Raw genomic sequence first — 21,403 nt, forward strand, 5'->3', positions numbered from 1 at the left:
CATCTCTGCGGCACATTATTGACCTTATTGACTGTCATTGGTTCTGGTGCAGCGTTTTGGAAGATACACAAAACAAACCCGTCCCTCAGACAGCCTTCTCCATTGCTCATTTAAAAACATCTTGAGAAAGTCCATATTCAAAGCTTCTTTTCATGCGATAATGGATTAATTTACTTCGCTATCGTGAAAAAACAAAGGGCTGATTTCTCAACATTATTAATTTACGGCAAGAAAATGCCTGTCTTTTTTGAGCTAACAAAGTAATTATTTGTGATCTCCAGACAACAGCATAAAAAAAATGTAAGCATCGCTGTACTCGGCTTCCACACAGTATCTTTTGTTTTCCAATTAACACCACACTTAACTACAAAATTTCCAAAATATCAAAACAAATATTATTCATAAAATACAAATGCACAGATTCACTAAAACCAGACACAACACAGACCACCCACAATGATTTTATCTCGGTGAAGAAACTTAAGTCTGTTTGCGCAGCATCTATTAGAGTCAAAAAGCACAAGCTGTGTCAGCTCTGTTAAACATGTTTAGGACCATATGCACACACCCTACGAACTACCACAAGATATTAACTGACAAATCCTTTCAGCATCGTCCTAATGGCTTGCAGCGAACTCTGTATGTGAAGTTTAATCCACTCACACAACCAGCCACTTGCCGCAGGACACTCAACTAACCCCAAACATTTTAAAGTAGGAAGTGAGAGATGACATCCACCTCCTTCACAGGCGAATAAACCGTCAGCGTTTCCTTGACACTGCAGAGAATGTCAACACAAGCAAGCCGAAACCCTCCTTTACAGTCAGCCTTCAATTACATCTTCACTTCACTCACTGCCATTGCTTCTAACCACTCCTAATGACTATATTAGTAGTATGTATACGTGTGTGTGTATGTATATATAGTATATACTGTATATATATGATCCATATCTTTTCAGTGCAATCAAATATTTTTGTTATTTTAAATACTTTAAGCTACTCAGTATCATTTTTACAAGGTAAAATAAATCACTTAATGTTCTTGAATCCAATTCAAGTGCTGTACGTTCTTGGTAGATCCTCTTAACGTAACATAGGTATTATCCACATGTGTCATACTTGAAGTGGATTAATTGAATCTGAGTGACAAGTGACTACTAGGCCTTGCAAGTAATTTGACAATGTGCATTTTCTCTTTTTCCACTCTGTCAGTCTTTTATTTGAATGTACATGTGCAGTGAGTCTGTTGAATTTCAGCTGGCTCTCCACTTGGTTCTGAATGATATTCTGGACTTGTACATTTCACTGATGCTTCATTCGTTATTTTAGAACGTGAACAGTGTTAGATGCCAGCTTCCCCTTTGGTTTTGTTGGTGATTGAAGACAGCTGCTGCAAAGGTCACTGCAGACTGTTGTGTGTTCAGAAAAAAAAGACATGTAGGAACCTTGGTAACTTAGCTGTACCTGATACTAACAGTGCATAAAGTGTTTAATTGATCAAGATCTCATTCAACTGGGATGTTATAGGTGATCTTAGTTCAACAGTGAAAAATGTATGAAATACGAAATGCAGTTCTGATCATGTAAACACACAGTATATTCATGCATTTATTCATGTGTTGGGTTTGATGATAACAAAATGAATGCACAAAACTAGATGTTTTCTTTTTTCTCAGGTACAGTGCACTGTTATGTCTCGTCAAGTCTGTTAATGTGTTTTGTTCACGAGCGTCATGTCTTGTCTTGCACTTCCTGTTTTATTGTGAAACCTAACTCTCCTCTCGTTTCAGGCCCTTGACTTCCCGGTGTGTTTCCCGCCTGTGTGATTGTCTACCCCGCCCTAATTGTCTCCACCTGTTCATTGTTACCTCGTGTATATATAGTCCGCGTCTCTCTTTGTCCTGTGCCAGATTGTCTCGTGCCATGTCTTGTACTGCCTTGCTGTCTAGCTTTCTTGATCCTTGTCTCCTGAGTACCTAGTAAGTCTTGTTAGTAGTATTGAGTCAAATCTTTTGTTGTTACTTTTCCTCTGAGTTTAAGTTTTGCCTTGCGCCTTTTGTTTGATACTTTTCTCGTAGTCTATTGCCTAATTAGTTTGCTATTTTTCCATTTTGATCCTTAGCGCTTTTGTTTGTACTTTGATTATCTTCCCTTGTTTTGTTATATCATCCTGAGCGATTTAAGTTAATAAATTATTCTTATTTTGAAACCTTTCACTGCTGTGTGGTTCTGCATTTTTGAGTCCTGACATCTCGTGCCTCCGGGCTTGTCATGCACAATAACGATGTGTGTGCAAATGCCACAAATACAAACAGCAAATTACCAGCAAATGTTGGGTAAAATGAAATAAAATTAAGAGGACATGTGATGATTTGGTGATTCCAACTTTCTGTATTTGGTCTAAAACTTTCTGTCTCTATTAAAAGTCTAAAAATCTTTCGACATTGTGATTTTAAACTATATAGACATGAAAAATGCAGAAGGGAAGGACAGACAAGAAACTGAGAGAGGATAGAAACTCACAAGGGTCTCGCTGTACGTGATTACAACTGTCAAATTTACCTTTCACCAATTACATCATGGTGCTTCTAAAAACTTTAATTGTTTTTGCCAACATGTGTCTTTAATTGGAGGCAATCCCCTTCTCAGAATCAAAAACACTAAGCATTTTCCGATTTTCACATATTTGAAGGCAAATTTGCAATATTACGTGAACACAGAGACGTGTAGTCGATAATGACTAATAATCATGCCTTATTGTCAAATACAAAAAGGAGAATGCAGTCCTGTACAGAAAATAGCATACATTGTACATCTTTCATACTTATTCTTGAAACTGAGAAGCTTCTGCTACTGTAAACATGAGTTAACACAAACACAATATTATTACATTTAATAACAGTATATCATATTCTGGTGCATGTGAAGGCTCAGTGGCAGGGAAAAAAGGCAGCAAAGGTTCAGGGAACCAAGACAGTCTTGTGAGAATAACCACTTTGTAAGAAACATTCCTGTTTAATCACATGAACTTGAATACAATTTAAATACAATCCTATTATCAGAGAAAAAAAAAGAGTTTTGCCTAATGTATAGGGTAAAATAGGTCAGTGTCTTTTTAAGATGCAATCACTACCTTTGCTAACTTTGCTGGCACGATCTTGCATTTAATAAACAGTTTCAGTATGTGAACTCTCACTAGCTGAGTACCAAGTCCATACAGCACTGGGTTGATAAACGGTGGAATGATGACAAAGTATAAAGACAGGAAGATCTGCGCTTCGACAGCTACATGACTCATGTTAAATCTAGATTGGATAATCTCAAATAAAGAACCGATGGTGTAGTTTAGCAAAGATAATAAATGTGGGATACATGTTCTAAGAGCGTTGCTCTTGGACTCTCTTGATAATTTCTGACATACTCTTGAAATTTGTGCATAAGAGAAAACAATCATCAGTAACTGAGGCATGACCAAAACCATTATTAGTGCAAGTCCCAAAATACTTATGTACAATGCACTTGAACATGAATTTTTGACCAGCTCCATGTTCACACAGTATATTTTTGGCATTACTTTTCCACAGAAGCTCAGCTGTAAGGTAGTAGAGTAAAAACAGCCAAACACAATCATCGGGTATAGAGCTGCTAGTGCAACAAGCTTGCATATCTTTGAATTCGACATGATGCTGTGGTAAAGTAGTGGATCACAGACAGCAACATATCTGTCGTACCCCATAACGGCTAAAATAGAAAACTCAGCACTTGCATATGTGTGCAGGAAATAGACCTGAGCCATGCACCACTTCACGGGTATTTCGTGTGTCTCGGATAGGAGCACAGACATAATTGCAGGTAACAGTGCACTACTGCCATACATTTCATTGATGGATAACATACACGTAAAGACATTCATAGGTTGATGCAAACATTTGTTTTGGTGTATGACAGTGATGAGCAGTGAATTCAAAACGATAGTGATAAGATACAGCAGCAGGAATACAGTAAACAGCACGTGTTTGTGGTTTTCCATGACAGCGTAAGCAGTCATTGTGAATGTCAGTGCTGTTGTGTTGTCCATCTTTCAGTTCAATCCTGAAAAGAAAAAAATGACTTTAAAAAAAGATTGATTTTAACACAGTTTTCTGAACAGATAAATGCATTGCATGGCACGCATTTTGAAGTATAGTTAGGAGAATCACACAGAAATAGGGAAAACAATGCTTTGATTGCGCTAAAAAGAAAGTATTAATGATTAGACCGTGCCAAACATCACCTAGAATTTATACCAAACTTTACTGTTTTATGAAGCGTTTGAGTCTTCATTGCAGGCAAGGATTGCTCAGCTATAAGCCAATTAAATGAATGTCATATCTGTCAAGGGTCAGAGTACAGAAACACACATTCAGGAACCATTGTGAAATCCATAGTTACCTGTGTGCTCGTCCTTCTTTCCATGCAGCTGAGTGTGCCACCTAAGCTCGAGTGGCCTTTTAACATTTATCTAGGTGGACTTTGTTACCATGGTTACCAAAGTTACTTCTGCTGAACTCCTTCACAATAGCAAACACGTGAGTGCTTGGTGAGGAAAAGACAACACAGTTTGCTGATATTTGCCTTCTTTGCAAAAGGTGAGTGACTAATATGCTTACAGGAGCTGCAGTTCAGAATGTACATTTCATTCAGAAGTGCATTTAGTGGTTAATAGGATGTTCCAGAGACAGTTTTCTGACCACAGACCTGCATAAGGATCCAAAAAAACAAGAGGCAAAGATTAGGACAAGGCATAGGCCCAAAGAGGGCTGCTGCGTCAGCCGTACTGTGTGTGAGGAGGCTGTGCTTTCCACAAAACACATCAAAGCAGACATAAAAGACAGTCAATACAGCTTATTTTCCTAACCACCTGTGTGAGGGGGAATTCAGAAAGCTTGGAGCAGCATCAGAAGTTCTTAGGGCCAAAAAATTAGTTTAGTTAAAGAGTAGCGGAGCTGCTGTAAACATGTCATGGGTGACAATTTCGTCCATTGATGTAATTCAATATTCAGATCACGAGGAGCTGCCCCAGAACAGGTATCATGTCTATCTGCTCACTGGGCCGAGAAAAGGCCTCCTTGTCAGTGGTGTTGTCAGACTGTGCAGTATCACAACATGGTTATATGTCTGTAAGATGAAAAACAATGACGGCTGGACATTTATGCCCGACTCTGTCTTTTGTTATTTGAAACAGCACTTTGCAATCATCAGTATCAGCAGCTTGCGTTCAAAATTCCTCATTTTGTTGTGGTTTTACTCGAAATTGTCACTTGAAATTGAAACTTCTCTGTGTGACTTCTGCTAATCAGATAAATTAGGCATTGTTTTTTGATTTTCAGCACTGATGATGCAAGAGGCCGTAAAAGGATAAACACGCTCATTAGAGGTCATTAGTCCACTTTGTGTTTCCATTCCTCTGGAAAGCAATTAGACACCAGTGTTTTGCCACAGTTAAGGCCTCTTTGGACAGCACCTCGGGAATAGAGACAAGGAATGAGAGATAAACAGTAATGGCTTCCCTTTGGAGAACACTGATGTAACACTGATGAAACCGTGCCTGAAGGTTCCTGACCTTTGGGCCAAAGCAAACCACAACAATCATTTGTTTATTCATTTATTTCTGTGGATTCATCAAACTGGCTTATGTCCACCACCCAATCGCACTTCATTTACATCTTAAAATTGTTTTTTTTTTTTTGTTAAACATACAACGCTTAAGTGCAAACCAACTTGATACTGTGGCAAGCTTTGGATCCATCTTCAGAAAGCCATCAGCCTTATTTATAACAGCATGCATAAGGGTAGAAAAACACCAAATGTAGCTGAACGGAAGCGCTGGTTCCTGTTCATTTTCATCATTCATCAGGAGTACAGTGGGGTGGTGGCAAGTTAGGGGCTGCAATTATAAATAAATGTTCAGATTGAGGTGCTCTACTTTACTGGTGAGCCTGGAATTGGTTTGATAATGTGATTGATCTGCCCTAAAATACCGCATCTTCCAGCTTCTCAACACTGAGGCAGTGACTGTTGCTCAGAATTTAACTTCAAAAATATCAGAAATTACTGCATCAAATCTGCTCAAATGCATGACTATGTTAGTGATAAACTAAATAATCTTGCGAACAGTGACCTAAACCGCATCCCTCAACAATTACAATCTGTCCAACAAGAGGCCACAAAGTCCACCAGATGTCCTGCATGACAACTGCGTCCATCTGCCTTTGGTCTTCTTCTCCGTATGAGACACCTCCACCCGCTCCAGCAGTGGAGGTTGGCATCCTGACATCCTTCTTGATGGTCGTCGGCTTTTGGGTGTGACAGGCCCCTCGAAGTCCTCAGGTGGCGGACTCAAGAGGCCGATGTTGAGGACTGCTGTGGCTATGCTGACAGTTGTCCTCCACGTACCCAAGATGCTAATGGAGCTAGTGACCACTGACCAGGGAGGTGGTGCTGTTTGTGTTATGTGGGCTTTGCAGGGTTGAACATATAGGGTGCTTGTGATGGTGCCTGCCTCTGAATGAGTCAGTGAAATCTCTAACCTGAAGCGTCTCTATAAGTCCAGTAGTCAGGGTGAGGAAACTGACGCAGTGTAGACTGCATGTGCCAGTGATTGCTGTCTCCAAAGAAAGGGTGCTTGTCTTTCCTGGACTCAGGAAATCTCTTGTATGTCACAAATGGTGCAGCTCTCATAGCTCTGTGTTTATTTCAGTTCATTTGGTTTAACGTGTACACACAGACAGAAAACTATGAAGACTTCGACTTCATGAGGGCAAACTTACATTGACCATCACAGTCTCACTGAAACACTCCTTTTTGACACTTGGTAACCACTCAGTATTATCAAATCAGTTATTCCACCCTATAATCATTTGTTTTAAAGGTAATAATTGATTTAGTCTTTCTGGGAAAGGTTTCCGTGCTGAACCTGGAATTTAAATGCTAATGCTGTTTGCTGCCTAGCATGGAAAAAACAGACCTTTGTGCTTATGTGCTCAGTGTCAGAGAGCAATGAGGGTTAAGGACGTGCATGTGTTTTAAATCAGGGGGGAAAACAGTCAGTTTCTTGGCCATGTTTGTCTCTTGTCTCATGACTACGCTCGGTCACGGGTTGGGCAGGGTAATGTAGGTTTCTTAAATGTGATTAAGAAATGTCCTCCCAAGGATTCTTATAATTCCATAATATAAAACCTAGTGACCAGTGTGCTGCTTCATATTATCTAATCTCCTCCCCTCTGACCAAAATACAAACACAGCCGGGCCAAATCCTAGCTCATTTTGGAGGAACAGTATCGGACGCAGGAATGGCTTGTTATCGTGTGGTTGCTTTGGCGCTCTTGGTTGTCTTACTGCTTAATGGTGAGTCTTGATGTAATATCTGTGCCAGTTTTTCAACTCAAAACTGCACATTTTTTTTCCTTCCAGAGATTAAAATTATAGTTTTGATCATTTCACAGCATTGAAATTTAACATCGCTACTATATTTGCCATCTTTACAGTTGTGGAGAATGAGGCTGCATCCTTCCCTTGGTCTTGCCCTAGTCTAAGTGGAGTGTGTAGAAAGGTTTGCCTCCCAACAGAACTGTTCTTTGGACCTCTGGGCTGCGGAAAAGGCTTCTTGTAAGTTTTGATGTTCAGACACATTATGTGAATATTGTTTATGTTGATTTGTTAATACATGGTTTCTTGTTTATTCCCAGGTGCTGTGTGTCTCACTTTCTATGAGTGCTGAATGCCATGAGGTAGAAGTGCATGTCTGGGTCAGCCACACTAGAGGACTTGCTGAAGATGACACAGAGAGACGACACTGTTGTGGAGTACCATTTTGGGTGTTACATGTTAAATGAACTGCTTGTAGTTTCTTTTATTTGGGGATCATTTTAATTAAGCTAAAATGACTGAAGTGGAGTAAAAAACCTACATGAAACTGTCTTGCTTGTTTGTATTTTTACGTGCAAAATTGGATTTTTATCTAAAATCACAGATTTTCTACTTGCTACTTTCACACATTTTGTTTGCACATACTGAACATGTTGTTGGGCAGAAAGCCTTCCACTTGTATGGCAAATTGCATCCATTCTCTAAGTTGTTCTAATTTAGCTAGCTGCAGGGTTTTATTGGCGGAAGAATACAAGGTTCTCTTATGTACAATGAAAAACAAGTGGAGAGCTAGAGCTGAATGCGTTACAGGTCCACAACACAGAGCGCACTACAATCCATACTGTGCAAAAGGACCAGTGTTTGGTTCTCAAATTCATCATCATTTGGATTCTTAATCCAAAAGATATAATTCTTTCAGTTGAGTTCAATCTGACTTTGTTGTGCAGTGTTGTGCATCATATGCTATTGTAACTGCATTTCCAAGAGATGAAGCAACCTTAAATATCAGTACGAGCTGTATGTTGAGCCACATTGTTAAAGATGGCCGCAGCTAAAAGCCAGAACGAGATTGCAGACAAGGAAGGATGAAAAATTATTGTTAATGAGTTTTTATAAGTTCATATTACATTTGTTTTACATAATCACATTGTTTTACATAAATCACTACCATAAATGCTTACGCATAGTACAAGTATCACTATAATACACAACAAACATTGTAGAGCTCTTCATCTTGACATCCTTTAATCCTCCTTTTGATTCATTAGACAATATGCTGCTGCACACTGGCAAATTAATTGCTTGAAACCAAATCCAGGTGTTATATTCATTTTCATTATGTTTACATCATCATTCAAGCATTATTTAGTGACATGATTATGTGATGGTACTGTAGGAGCCTGTGGGTCAGGGTCTGTGAATCCAGCTTTGGGAGCCAGACTCTAAGGGGGTCTGGTGTAGTCATTATAACTCCTAAAGGCAAGCAGCGCCTTGCTGGGAAGTTTGGGAGCTTTAACTCCTAGGCAAAGATGTTGACAAACTTGTGGATTACATCACAGTTTTTTCTGTATTGTACACTTTGCTACAACAAAGACACTGTTCATGGGGAAATTTATCATATATGTAGGCGGAGCCTGACAAAAGCAGACCCACTCAAGAAATACGGTAACCTGATGGGTGAACAGTTTATGAACAATTCATTTTCCATGTGAATATCTCCATCCATCAGGGTTATTGGAGGATTTGAGGCTATCTAGAAGGCAGAGGGTAGATCAGCGCTTTGTTTGGAAATGTTTGTTTCTGAGGCCCAAAGTCATGGGGCCCACTGTAAGAATTGCAATGGTATATTCAGCTGAATGTGTGTTGTTGCACACATTCATGCTTCCAAGTGGTTAAACCCCATTGATTTTAATGGGTGCATGGCCTTTCTCTGCCTTCACTGGGAGGACAAGCTTTACATTTTCAGCTCCACAAATGGTTAAGGCTCAAAGACAAAATGTCTCGCTGTTGTATGATCTGTCTTACACTTTTGTATTATGGGATGTAAAGGCCATCGCATTCTCTAAGGATTCCTTGTCCTAAAACATTTAGTCTTGTTTTCTTATGGGGACTTGTGCTGAATAAAATAGCTGATTTTGTTTTTAGAATTAAAGACCTTGCAGAGATTCATGTAAGGGATAGGACACTGACTCATCATACACCTCATGAAAATATAACCACAGCGGCAGGCATCACAGATGCCTTGTGGTGAGGGTTAGGCTTTGACATCAACAGTAGAGGGATTACTCGACAGGCTATCTGACTCCCATTACAAGAGAGATCAGTGTGTGGTAGCATCACAGGAAAAAAAACTGTCAGCATCCTCAGCTTCTATTTGCTTTACTCAGAAATGGCATTGGCTCCATCAGCTCACAACATACTGAAATCTCATATATGAACGCATTTTATAGCACAGTTGTAGATTTTCTTCCAAAGGCTTGTACAGTTGTGGTTTCTTGATGGCTCTCTGATTGCAGGAGTTCTTTGTCTTTTCTTTTTCTTCTTTTCTACAGTACAGTGATCCTACCACTTGAGGGGGCAGTGCTGAATAAGTTGTGGCCTAATGACTGAAGACCTGAGTCCCATGTCTATTGAGATGGAGAGTTCCCAACTGATGGCTAAGTTAGTAGTAGTAGTAGCAGGAGGTCTATCTCTTGCAACTGACATGCCAGAGTAACAGGAAGATAAGCCATGTGATATGTGGATGTTGGTCTGTACAAAGGTGCCTGACTGATTGGAATCTGTTCTTTTGAATGTGGTAGTACTGGTCTGTGTCTGTCTCCTGTTTCTGTGAAATGTAGCCTGAAATACTCAACATGTGAAATCTCTTCTTCATGCATACTTAGTGGTATCACTCTGTAATATTTAAAAAAGACTCACACGTATGTCACAAGTACATTTGTGTCCATTAGATTTGCCATTTCAGATAAATTCGAACCACAGATGATTGTCGACGAGCAATGTAAACCCAAGAGCGTGAACTGTGTGTGGTTTTCTGTGTAGAGCATGAAGCATGCAGGGCACTCTGTCCATTGTTGTTTGTCCTTCTGGTCGCTAGTGGCGCTGTGGGTCACGATGCTGGTGAGTCAATCGGCCATCATAACAAGAAGAAGAACCAGGGCGCAAGAAGCAATAACAAACAAACCTAGCAGTAAGCTAACGCAACTTTGGGATACCGAACATACAGGAAAAGTTTCTCCTTTACTGTGGACAAACATATTATTGGTTAATACACCACTAGCGGTGCATGATACCATGTACACGGACTACAGAGAAGACATATAGTAATCTGTCACGGATACGACTTAACGTTAACTGGTATGTAACCGCTAATAGTAGCTAAATGTCAGCTAACGTTAATCCTTTCTGTCTTTGTGGTTTTCTGCTGGAATTAAAGGATTGTCAAGAAATTAGCGAGGCGTTCTAAAGAAAAGTTTTACACGGCGACATGAGAAACTCAAGTGAGACAACTGATAAATTTTGGATTAGCATTAAAGCCTTCACTGTGTCGAAATTAGCAGGATACATCGGTATGTAGCTAACAACACAAAATAACAACCCGGTGACCTTTTTTATCTTTTAGTTATTATTTTTTTGCAAGGATATCAACACCAAAAAAAGAGTATAATGGATTTAGTTACATTCTAATGACAGTCCATCGAGTCAGATTACGTAGCTAACTAATTAATCGTCACGAATAAGGACTAACGTTAGCTAAATAAGGTTTCTCAGGAAAAGCTGAGGAAACGGCATTGACTTAGCTAGCTACATATTTAACAGGTTTAGCATTGCGACAGCAGCAGATTCTTTCTGTAGTCAACTACAACAACAAATGGTGCCACGTTGATTAAACATATCAGGCATTGGATTTAGTCTGTTTTTATGTTAGTACGAACAAGAAGCAGTGCATGAGGGTAATTGTTGCTAGCTAGTGTCATAAAGCAACCTATATAGTTATGAGGGCACGTGAACATGTTCTTTATTGTTGTGTTGACATCTTGCCGACTAGCACAAGTAACATTAGCATTGTGCTTATTTTACCTTATCCTAATGCTGTTGGCCGCTTAAACCTGATTATCTGTACACAAATAAGTTAGTTACGTGCACACATTGACAGCAGCGCTAACCTGATCTCGGGTCAAGAAGTTTCTGGACTCTATTTATAGCTACATAAGGGCCTACAAATGTAAATTCTGTGTTAATGATGCTTTCAAATCAAATTGAGGTATCTACATGCAAACGTAGAGACTGTCAATTTAGTTTTGAGCTTTTAGATATGTGGACAATCTCTAGATCTAGTCCACCCCAACCCTGGTTCTTCTGAGACCTTTTTATATGGAAGTAGAGTAATGCTAAATTTCGGAACTGAATTGTCAGTGTCATTGATTTGTTACTGAGATGCATTGATATGTGAATAGAAGTTTTTGTTAGCAGTTTCTTCACAGTATTACTGGAGAGAGGCCCATAAATACTGTGCATTTTGATCAACTGCAGATAACTACATGAAATGGATTGATTTGCGGACAATAAAATTTTCCGCAAATCCTTGGAGACTGCAGTCAAAAGTTGATGGATTTAGTAATTTATGCACAATATGTCCCTTTGTTTGTAAAAAACCTAATCTTGAGAGGACATTTGTAGTCTTGCAAAGTAGCGTAATCGCAGCCACTTCCAGAAGTACTTGGTTTAGGTTTTCTCCACTACTCCATGATGATAGAGTACATGTCAATGCATGCGTGCAAGCAAGTTTTCATTTCCTTGTTTGCACATTCATGTGTAACTGTAACTGTTTGCACAGTTTTACCACCTCACCTGCTAATGCCAGCCTGTAATCAAACTGCAAGATCAGCTTCAGCCTGAGACCTGAAGCTGACTGCTCGCTCCTGATTATGACGTGCTACTCTCATATCTTTTTCACAGTTTAGTGCAACTGTATCGAGACCAAGGATGGTTCGCCTTGGTGTGTGGTGCGCAGGAGCTCAATGGTCTATCCTTATAGTGGTTTTTTGCAGCATACTGGTCCCCTCACCCACACATGCCTATATCTATGCTGTGAGTATTCTTGGAGCTGTTGCTCATGGATTAATTCACTTTACCGATAAATCTGATCCCTCAAACTCACCTGGAGAGATTACGTCAATTCTTATGTATGTGTTGTTTTGGCAGCATTATAGCAATATGACCTCCATGTTGTTTGAGGACCTGCCTGCCTTGTTTGGCGCCCCACTTCCTAAAGAAGGACTAATGGTGAGCAGATTATTGGAGAATGGAGTGCATACAGAAAAACATAATTCATAGAGCTTCATAATGGCCTTATTTTTCCTTTGTGTGAAAGGGAGTGTTGGTGGTGTCCCGCCCGCTTAATGGCTGTACAGCAATAGACCCTCCTCCTCCACTGCCACCATCTTATGATGCCAACACCACCAAATTCATCGCTCTCATCAGACGCTATGATTGCAATTTTGATTTTAAGGTCAGTAATATTTGAGCGACATTGAATATGTGGTCGTGTCTGTTAAGGAAACTGGTCTAATGTGGGGAACTGGTTTTCAGGTGTTGCATGCACAGCAAGCTGGATACAGTGCTGCAATCGTTCACAACATGTATTCAGACACTTTGCTCAACATGAACTACAGCAATGGTAATTTTCCACTATACAATACAATTACACATTCACACCATCTTCCTAAAATATGTCAAATTTAAATCTTGTGTTGTTTTTTTCCTTCATTTTCCAGAAACTATTGCAGAGGAGATTGAGATCCCCTCTGTATTCACCAGCTACTACGCCTCCCAAATTCTCAGGAATTTCATAATTCCAGAACAAGGGTAAAGATAAACATTTCAGCATTTTAAGAAATATATTAATGAAACGATTTTTAACTGCTAGTACTTTTGGTACTGTTGGTCATCTGATGCATTGTTTCTTTTCATGGCCTGCAGGGCCTATGTGATCCTCAAACCGGAGTTTGCTTTCCCCCTCTCATACTACCTTATCCCCTTCACTGGAGTTGTAGGCATGATCATTCTTGTGATGTGTGTTGTCTTGGTAAGTATGCATTTCATGTGATGCCTCTTTGGGTGTTCATTCAGTGTGTGAAACATTCTTTAATTGATCTTTTTTAGGTTTTTGAAGATATCAGTTGTTGAAATTGAAAGGGAAATTGTGCAGTAACTTCCATGTAATGCATTTGTTCTGGCATTCAGGATCCAATCATAGATTGCTGGACCATGGGTAGCACAGGCAAGCCTTGAATATGCCTCTTTGTATTGTAAAAATAGTGACCTAATAGTATTTCCGCACAACTCGGGGCAGCTAATTTTCCTCTTGAGAGGCTCAATTTATTCAGTAGACACATCTTTTTAATTAAGTGTAAGGCCATGAAAACCGCCTTTATAAATCATTTTCAGACTTATGAGCGGTGGGGTTGTACATGAACACAAAAAGCAAACCCATTCGTGCATGTTGAGTGTCAGTTTAATTCTCATGCCGTCGGTAACATTGTCTTCTTGTATTGTTCAGATTATTCGCTGTGTACAGTACAGAAAGAGGCTGAGGAAAAATCGTTTGTCTAAGGAACAACTGAAGCGGATTCCAACCCACCGTTTCCGTAAAGGTAAAAAACATTGTTTTCACTGTTACTGTAAACTTTGCTGTTAAGAATATTACCCTGTGAGGCTGCTGGATTCACAAAACAACAAGGTAACATAAGATTACGCTTGCTGAGAATCCATCCTGTCAGCCTTCAAGTTTTGCGCTTGTGGATGATCCACAGTAGTTCGGACCAATCAGCGTCCTATGACGAATCATTGGCAGCCACAGGTGTGTTGTAGGTGTGATGACAGGAAGAAGTGACTGTTCGTTTGAAAACAAAATGGCGGCTTCTACAGACGTTAGCATAGATGGAAGGGATGTATTCGTTGAAAGAAGAGCAGAGAACAGCACCGAAGGCTTTTCTTGATGAAGATCTTTTCCCTCTTGTCCTAAATGGTTTGAATCAATCGTTTGATTCACGTCATATAGTTTGTTGATCTGATTGGCTGAAGTTAGCCTGTGATAGACAGATGGTTCATCCAATCACCCAGCAAGTATTTTTTTCAAAGGGCCTACCCTTTTTCAAACAGTATCCATGGACAACGACCTGGTGCGTCAGGTCATTGAGAACCAATTGTAAAAATCAGATTTTCCTGCGTGTGAATTTCAAGTCTAGAAATTTTCTTCTATCATCTGCTCTTCTAGAACAGGTTATGCTGAAATGATACTCACTTGTAGACTAGAATTTAGTTTAAGAACTTTAAATTGATAATATTTCTCTTAATTTTGAATGATTTAAGTTCATACCTTTTCTCCTCCGTTTCAGGGGATGACTATGACGTGTGTGCAATCTGTCTGGATGAGTATGAAGAGGGAGACAAACTGCGAGTTTTACCTTGTTCTCATGGTAAATATTTTTCATGTTATTATGAAATTTGCATGTTATGGAACATTGGGAAAATGACGTCTGTTGTTCCACAGAATATGCACATCTACCACACTTGCAGCAACATGCTTTTGTACTATTTGAACATGAAGTACATGAATGTACCCTTTCTTGCAAGTCAGTATTTTGTACCCTCACCTACTGTATCTTTAAGAGTACTCCAACTGTTCAAAATATTCATATGCAAAATTGTCCCTTTTCCTCAAAACTTGAACTCACCATTTCAATGATTATTTGAGGCTCTGTCAAAATGTTTTCAGTATTTGCTGTGTGTGATGAACCGTGTGGCTGGATTACCTCTTCTGACAGTGTTTGATATATGTTTATTCACTCTGTATTACAAACCAAAAGCCTCTAAGTTCTTCCTTTCTGCTTTTCAGCCTACCACTGCAAGTGTGTAGACCCTTGGCTCACACAGACCAAGAAGACGTGTCCGGTGTGCAAACAGCGCGTCACTCGGAACAACCCAGACCACTCCGAATCCGAGTCTGAGGAGGAAACCGGAGGGCGCGGGGAGGAAGAAGGGACGGAGGGTGAAGCAGACACCGAGCGCACTCCGCTGCTCCGGCCCTCCAACCCGGGGTCTCCCTCAGTGAGCCCGGGGGCCTATTCAGCCACCACCACCACTGCCCAGTGCCTCGTCTCCCCTGCACGCTGCGACTCGCCCATCCTGGCCTACGAAGGCTACCACTCACCCCAGGAGGACACGGACTCAGAAAGCGATGATGCAGGAGAGTACAGGCGCCACACTGATGACGACACTGCTCAGCTCATTGGTAGGGATAGAGTGGAGATCTGATGACTGAAACTTAGCTGCAAAGAGATTACTGCGTGTCATCGGACGTACTGTTATCACACCGTACTTTTAAACACTTTCAGATTTGTGGTTAGCTAGAATCTTTTACCCAGTAACCAGAGGAGGTCTACTTGTTGGTGTCAAAGCACATGCCGCACTCGCATTGATCAGTTTTACCAAAATTCAACACTGAGCATCAACCCACTTCTGTGCACACACTCACTTCAGTGCACCTATATTTGTCCGTAGACCTTCTTCTTTAATGTAATTCACAAGTTGACCACGCCACGTGACCTAACCACTAGTGCTGCACACAATGAGTGGGCCACTTAAATGTCTCGGTAATCTAATGTGCTGTTTAAGTAGGAGTGTGACTCTAGTAGATGAAGCCTGTGTTGCTAAACAGAATGAATTCTACGCTCACACTTAAAGTGGATCTTCTAGGTTTGTAAAGTTAAAGTAAGGTTAATGCAGTTTGAAGACTCTCTGTTGTCTTAACCATAATTGTTTTCTACGTGACAGTGCTTCTTCTCAGCTTTGAATCGTTTCCTAACGAGGACGTTCAAGTGGAGTGGAAGTGCTTGTCTTCATTTTATTTTTTAACCCCTTTAGCTCTATTTTCACATTTTTTTAAAATCTATATTTCTGTCCTTTGAAGTGTGATTTTTTTTCCTCAAATTCCACTGTAAATTGCGCTATAATAGACTATTGGCAAGATGTTATCCATTTCTGCTGCTTTTAAATTGTTACTGATAATACTGTGCAGTCAGTCTAAGAAAAATACTTTTAGCTTTATCCAGTTTGTCACGTTGAACAAACTCAGGTTTATAGCAACAAATTAAAGGTCAGTTGGTATTTTAGATGATAACATAATAAGAATTAATGGGGTTTGGTCTTATGAATTGTTTTAGCTTTTTGTTTTTTCTTTGAACCTATAGATTCATGACTATTTAATGGCCGTTTTTTCCATTTTTATACACAACCGAATGATAACATGTTGAATCGTGGGACCCTGGAGGTGTTTTTATGAAAAAAAAAAAAGAGCATTGCCTTACGTTGGCCTTGATGTACATGTGTGTGTTAAATTAAATGTTTGGAAATTGAAGGGACAGAATCCACACTCCTTTTCTTTTCCTCTTGTCTGTAATATTGCTGGCTAGAAAGCCTCAGTCTCGTTCCCCGGCCTGAAAACGTGCCCCACCTTTGTTTTTATCATGACAAACATAGGAAGAGAACGCCCGTGTTTCCTCATGTTTAGTGCTAGCGGTGATACAGATGGTCAGCTTACACATGCTTGATTTGCACTTGAAAATTTTGGACAAGCTCAGTGACCGTCAAACAAGATATGGTTTGTTTCTCTCCTTCATAAAACGAGCTGGGCTAAGAAGCAGAAAGCTGTTTCACTGCTCCAGGTCAATAAATGCACAGCGTTTAATTTGGAACTGGAGTTGTTGTTTTTAGTGTGTAATAATCTCACAGGGTGTGGAACTTTAAAGCGACTGTCCTCTATAATAAGAACAAGTGCTCCAGATGATATTTTAATTGTTTTATCAATTAAAATAACGTGTCCTGCTGTATAACCTCACCTAAAACCCAACTTATATCTACACCACATCAGAAAGGGGACTGAACGCCCCCCCAAACCCACCACCAAATGCACAAATGCATTCTTTGCCTGAGGATTTGTTTTCATGAAGTTGTATTTTGGTGTTGGACTGTGAAGAGGGGCTCAGTAGGACCGTGAAATCAGTACATTCCATCCTTCCATTTGACTGATGATTGATTAAAAGACTCCACACTATTAAACTTTGATCGGGACTTGTTGGCAATATAGTCTGTATTGTAAATAGAACAGCTGTTTTCCAATTTATGCTTCAAACGTCTTTTGTACTGTACTTTTTTTTTTTTTGCTCTATATGTCTCAATTTTAGAGGCTGTTAACTGAAACAAATGAAAAAATATAATCCCCAAATTATTCATTTTCCTTCTTCTTTTAGAACGTGCCTAGTTTATCACATTTAAATAATAAATGTTCAGTGTCAAGTATAATTTCCATGTATAAAGCAGGTTTGAGAATCCGTAGGATGTCTAAACACAGTCTGTGGAAAGCTGGATTTCATGTCTGATTTGTGGAAGATTAAATGATATTGAAATGGGTCTGTGGTGCCGCTTTTTTTGTTTAGATGAGAAAAGAAAAGCGCTTTTCTTCGCAATGGCCAATATAAGGCAATATGAAGCAATTTCTTGAGCTGAAATTAATATCATGTAATTAGAATACGTGATGCTATATTTACTGTATGTCCACCATGGAGGTTATGTTTACAGTTCGAATTGTTTGGTTTATCAGGAGCGTTACAGTTAAACTGCAGGCCAGATTTTCATGAAACTTGGTGGAGCGCACGCACACGACTTATTTTTCGCTTTCGTTAACATTGCGAGATGCGACATGTGATCTTGGCGGAATAAATGTCATACATGTTAAAATCCAGGAGATGGTGGCAAAGTGGAACAGTGACAAAACAGCCTATTGCACAAATATGATGACTCCATGTCACAGTGCATATTAATGTAATAAGAGTAATCCTCTGGGGTGGAGGTGTATGATAAATGCGCAGCTGAGATGACAAGGCTTCAGCGAGGACAACCATATTTTGAATGTTTTGACAACATATTCAGAAATATACAACATCGTGGTTGAGCTTGCAGATTGGGACATAGAAGAGTGGCCTTGGCGCAAGTCTGTAAGCCGAACGTTAAAGGTGGGTTCATTAATAGTAATGAAAAGACTAAGCTTCTGTAAAAGCAGAGAAAATGTTCTTGTAATTAATGCATGGTCTTTGATCCTACTGGCATGAGCTTCATAGTAACTAATTAGGCCAGATCAGGGGCGCCCTGCTGAGCCTCTTTTAGGCTCTGTTACTCTCATCAGTGAAAAACAGCGCAGCACAATGACAGCTCACTACACAATACAAAACATACTGCATCACCCTGTAAGACTGCAGTATGTTCAGTTTTGATCACACTTTATATATTTTATTGCTTCTTACATTACTCTAAATATTTTTTTGTTATTTTCTAAATTAGCCAATACATCATGTGAGTCATTGCTGCCAGTACATTAAAATGTACAATGACAGCATTTAAAGTATAGTTTTATAGTTTATATATTCAGACTTTTGTTTGGCTAACATGGTCGTTAAAAAGTTGCCTACCTTTGATTCATTAAGACTTCCGGCAGTCAGTTGAGCAGTTCCTTTCAACCCTTCCTAACAAGCTCGGTGTCTTTTCAGTTGCTCCATTCAGGTGCCTTTAATCACATCACCTGCTGCTTGGGAGAAAAGACTATTCATATATGAGCTGTGACGTGACATCACATAAACGAATCCCTCAGGCAAAAGAAGTCGTAAAGGGTTATTCTTCAGTAAGGAAACACCGGGTTGCTTTTGGTGCGCTGCATTTTAAAACACTGGAACTGTCTGAACTTCCTGTGGATACTGAGCAGGGCGAGGAAACATGCATGGATCACTGCTGTCGTGCTCCTCTGCACTGAGATCATCTTTCCTGCTCGCCTTGACTGTATCTTTACTTGTTCTGCTGGATTCAAGAGAAGCTCCCCAAGACCACACTGTGGTAAGCTACAAATGTATAGCTTCTTTTATAATAATGCTTTTATACTAATACATCTATCAGTTTATTTTGCATTTGTTACCCAACTTTCATCACTTAAAAGTCAAACATACTGATTTATTAAAAGTACCATAACAACAAATTATATTTTAATATGTATTTTTCATGTTTGTCATCATATTTTAAATGGTGAATCCCCAATTTATTTACATTTTTGCCACCTTTCCTATGAGTTTAAGTAGCTTTTGAATTGTGAACTATTGCTCTCTATGTTTTTAAAATTTATCTTAATACCATTGTATAAAATCAAGAGTAAATAATAATTGCACACATGTTCCCAGGGTTTTTCGGGTAGGTCTTACCCACCGCAGCTCATCTCCAGTCCTTTGGAAGCCGACAGCGGGGCCGCAGGAGACTTTGCATTTGGACCCAGGGACGGCCATACCTTCCCACAACAAGTGGACTCTTCGTTCATCATGGAGGACGAAACGACCACTCACGTGTGGCCACGTGTCATCCTGGATTATATGAGGCACCAGTTACGGTTCAGAGGAAGGACAAAGAAAAGCACGAAAAAAGGATATGCTTAGCAGTTTATTGGATTATGAAATTCAAATGAAATAGTACGAGAGTTAATCTATTAAAATATTGTTGGAATATCAAACTCTTTCACTGTGACTCCTTTCTTCCACTTTTTTTTAAATTTAATTTTAATTTTATTCACTTTATTGATCCCAAACTGGGAAATTGTTCTCTGCATTTCACCCATCACTGTTTTTGAAACACACAGTGCACATGCAGTGAAACACACAGGAGCAGTGGGCTGCCGCATCAGGCGCCCGGGGAAAAACAAGGGGTTCAAAATAACCAGAATAATCCCAGACCAGTTCTTGTATATAATACACTTAATACAATTAAAACCTGTTCATAATAACAATATAATTCAAGGCCCATGCAATATTTAGCTGTAGTGAAAGAAAGGTTTTTGGGTTTTTTTGTAATATTAGGTGAACCGGCCCCTTGAAGGGTCGGTCCACACTGACATTGTTGAAAAAGTTGGATAAAAGCAGTTTCTGTAATGATTCTTCCTGTCCATACACACTCACAAGGCTCTAGTTTAAGACGTGTGGGACAAAAGGCTCCAGCAGCACATATCAAGTGAATATCTTCTAGAGTTGTCTCTACCTGTTACCTTTCCTCCAGTGAAGACCCAGCTAAGGAAAACACTGTGTGGGCAAATACAAAGAGAGATGTTCACACTAAAAACAGAGTAACTGTGGAAAATAACCATTTGATTTGATTAACTCAGAATGCTGAAGCCTCACATTATCTTCAAATAAACTTCAGAATACATTGTTTTTGACTGTGGATTTGGCCCCCATCGCTTACACTGAAATCGTTTTAAGATGGGATCTCTTTAGGGGCAATGTGAACCAGTATTAACTCAAAATTGTACAAATGGTCATGTGATTATTGTTTTATGATGGAAGTGGAGAAGTGTGAATCTATCCTCAAAAAATAAAATCGCATGAATGGAAATGCTCAAATTGAAAAGCTCTTTTTAAATATTTAATTCTGCCTCGATTATACTAGTAGAGTAAAAATAATAGTTCATTGTCATATATCACAACTATTATATTATATTAATGACTAATTATTCTATGTCAGGGAAATGTGTCCATCTTGCTCCCACAGCTGTGAAACGTCGGTTTATGAATTGAAGGATCTTTAACATTAGTTTTTAAAGTAAAATAGACATATTCGGCTTCATGTTTGAATACAGTTTTGTACGTTTCCAGTAGCCTCAACATCTGTCCCCCCACTGACACTGGTGAGTCAGAAATCACAAACGCTGAACACAGACAACATTGTTTGCACTCACAGAATTTTATCTTAAATTCTAATGGAGATCACAAAGTTTCCAAAAATACCAAATATGTCAAGCTGAATTTTGAGAAAATGTAGCCTATAAAATAATGAACATCTGCAATATTTCCATTTGATATGGCGCAGCCACAACAGAGCCAGTCCTGACCTCCCCGTGGGGCCTT

At 39.5% G+C, this 21,403-nt stretch overlaps 2 protein-coding genes across 2 annotated transcripts; one reads left to right on the forward strand and one right to left on the reverse strand.

Annotated features, from left to right (window-relative positions):
• Nucleotides 1-3,117: 3,117 nt before the first annotated feature.
• LOC121617786 (olfactory receptor 52D1-like) lies at nt 3,118-4,080 on the reverse strand. Its single transcript, XM_041953020.1, has one exon. It carries the CDS (start codon nt 4,078-4,080, stop codon nt 3,118-3,120), a length of 963 nt encoding a protein of 320 aa, XP_041808954.1.
• A 6,486-nt stretch (nt 4,081-10,566) lies between these two features.
• rnf167 (ring finger protein 167) lies at nt 10,567-17,882 on the forward strand. Its single transcript, XM_041951853.1, has 10 exons — nt 10,567-10,766; nt 12,369-12,500; nt 12,615-12,695; nt 12,784-12,921; nt 13,002-13,089; nt 13,187-13,277; nt 13,392-13,497; nt 13,972-14,065; nt 14,810-14,890; nt 15,310-17,882. The coding sequence occupies exons 2-10, from the start codon at nt 12,396-12,398 to the stop codon at nt 15,726-15,728; spliced, it is 1,203 nt and encodes a 400-aa protein (XP_041807787.1). The 5' UTR covers nt 10,567-10,766; nt 12,369-12,395; the 3' UTR covers nt 15,729-17,882.
• The last annotated feature ends 3,521 nt before the right edge of the window (nt 17,883-21,403 follow it).

This window comes from Chelmon rostratus, chromosome 14 (assembly GCF_017976325.1).
Source record: "Chelmon rostratus isolate fCheRos1 chromosome 14, fCheRos1.pri, whole genome shotgun sequence".
Classification (NCBI taxonomy): domain Eukaryota; kingdom Metazoa; phylum Chordata; class Actinopteri; order Chaetodontiformes; family Chaetodontidae; genus Chelmon; species Chelmon rostratus.

Bases quoted from the DNA above. Each gene is read 5' to 3' on its own strand.
- LOC121617786 (XM_041953020.1), bottom strand. From the start codon at position 4,080: ATGGACAACACAACAGCACTGACATTCACAATGACTGCTTACGCTGTC.
- rnf167 (XM_041951853.1), top strand. From the start codon at position 12,396: ATGGTTCGCCTTGGTGTGTGGTGCGCAGGAGCTCAATGGTCTATCCTT. The intron at 12,696-12,783 runs GTGAGCAGATTA...TTTGTGTGAAAG, and splicing joins TTCCTAAAGAAGGACTAATG to GGAGTGTTGGTGGTGTCCCG. The intron at 13,498-13,971 runs GTAAGTATGCAT...TGTATTGTTCAG, and splicing joins TTGTGATGTGTGTTGTCTTG to ATTATTCGCTGTGTACAGTA.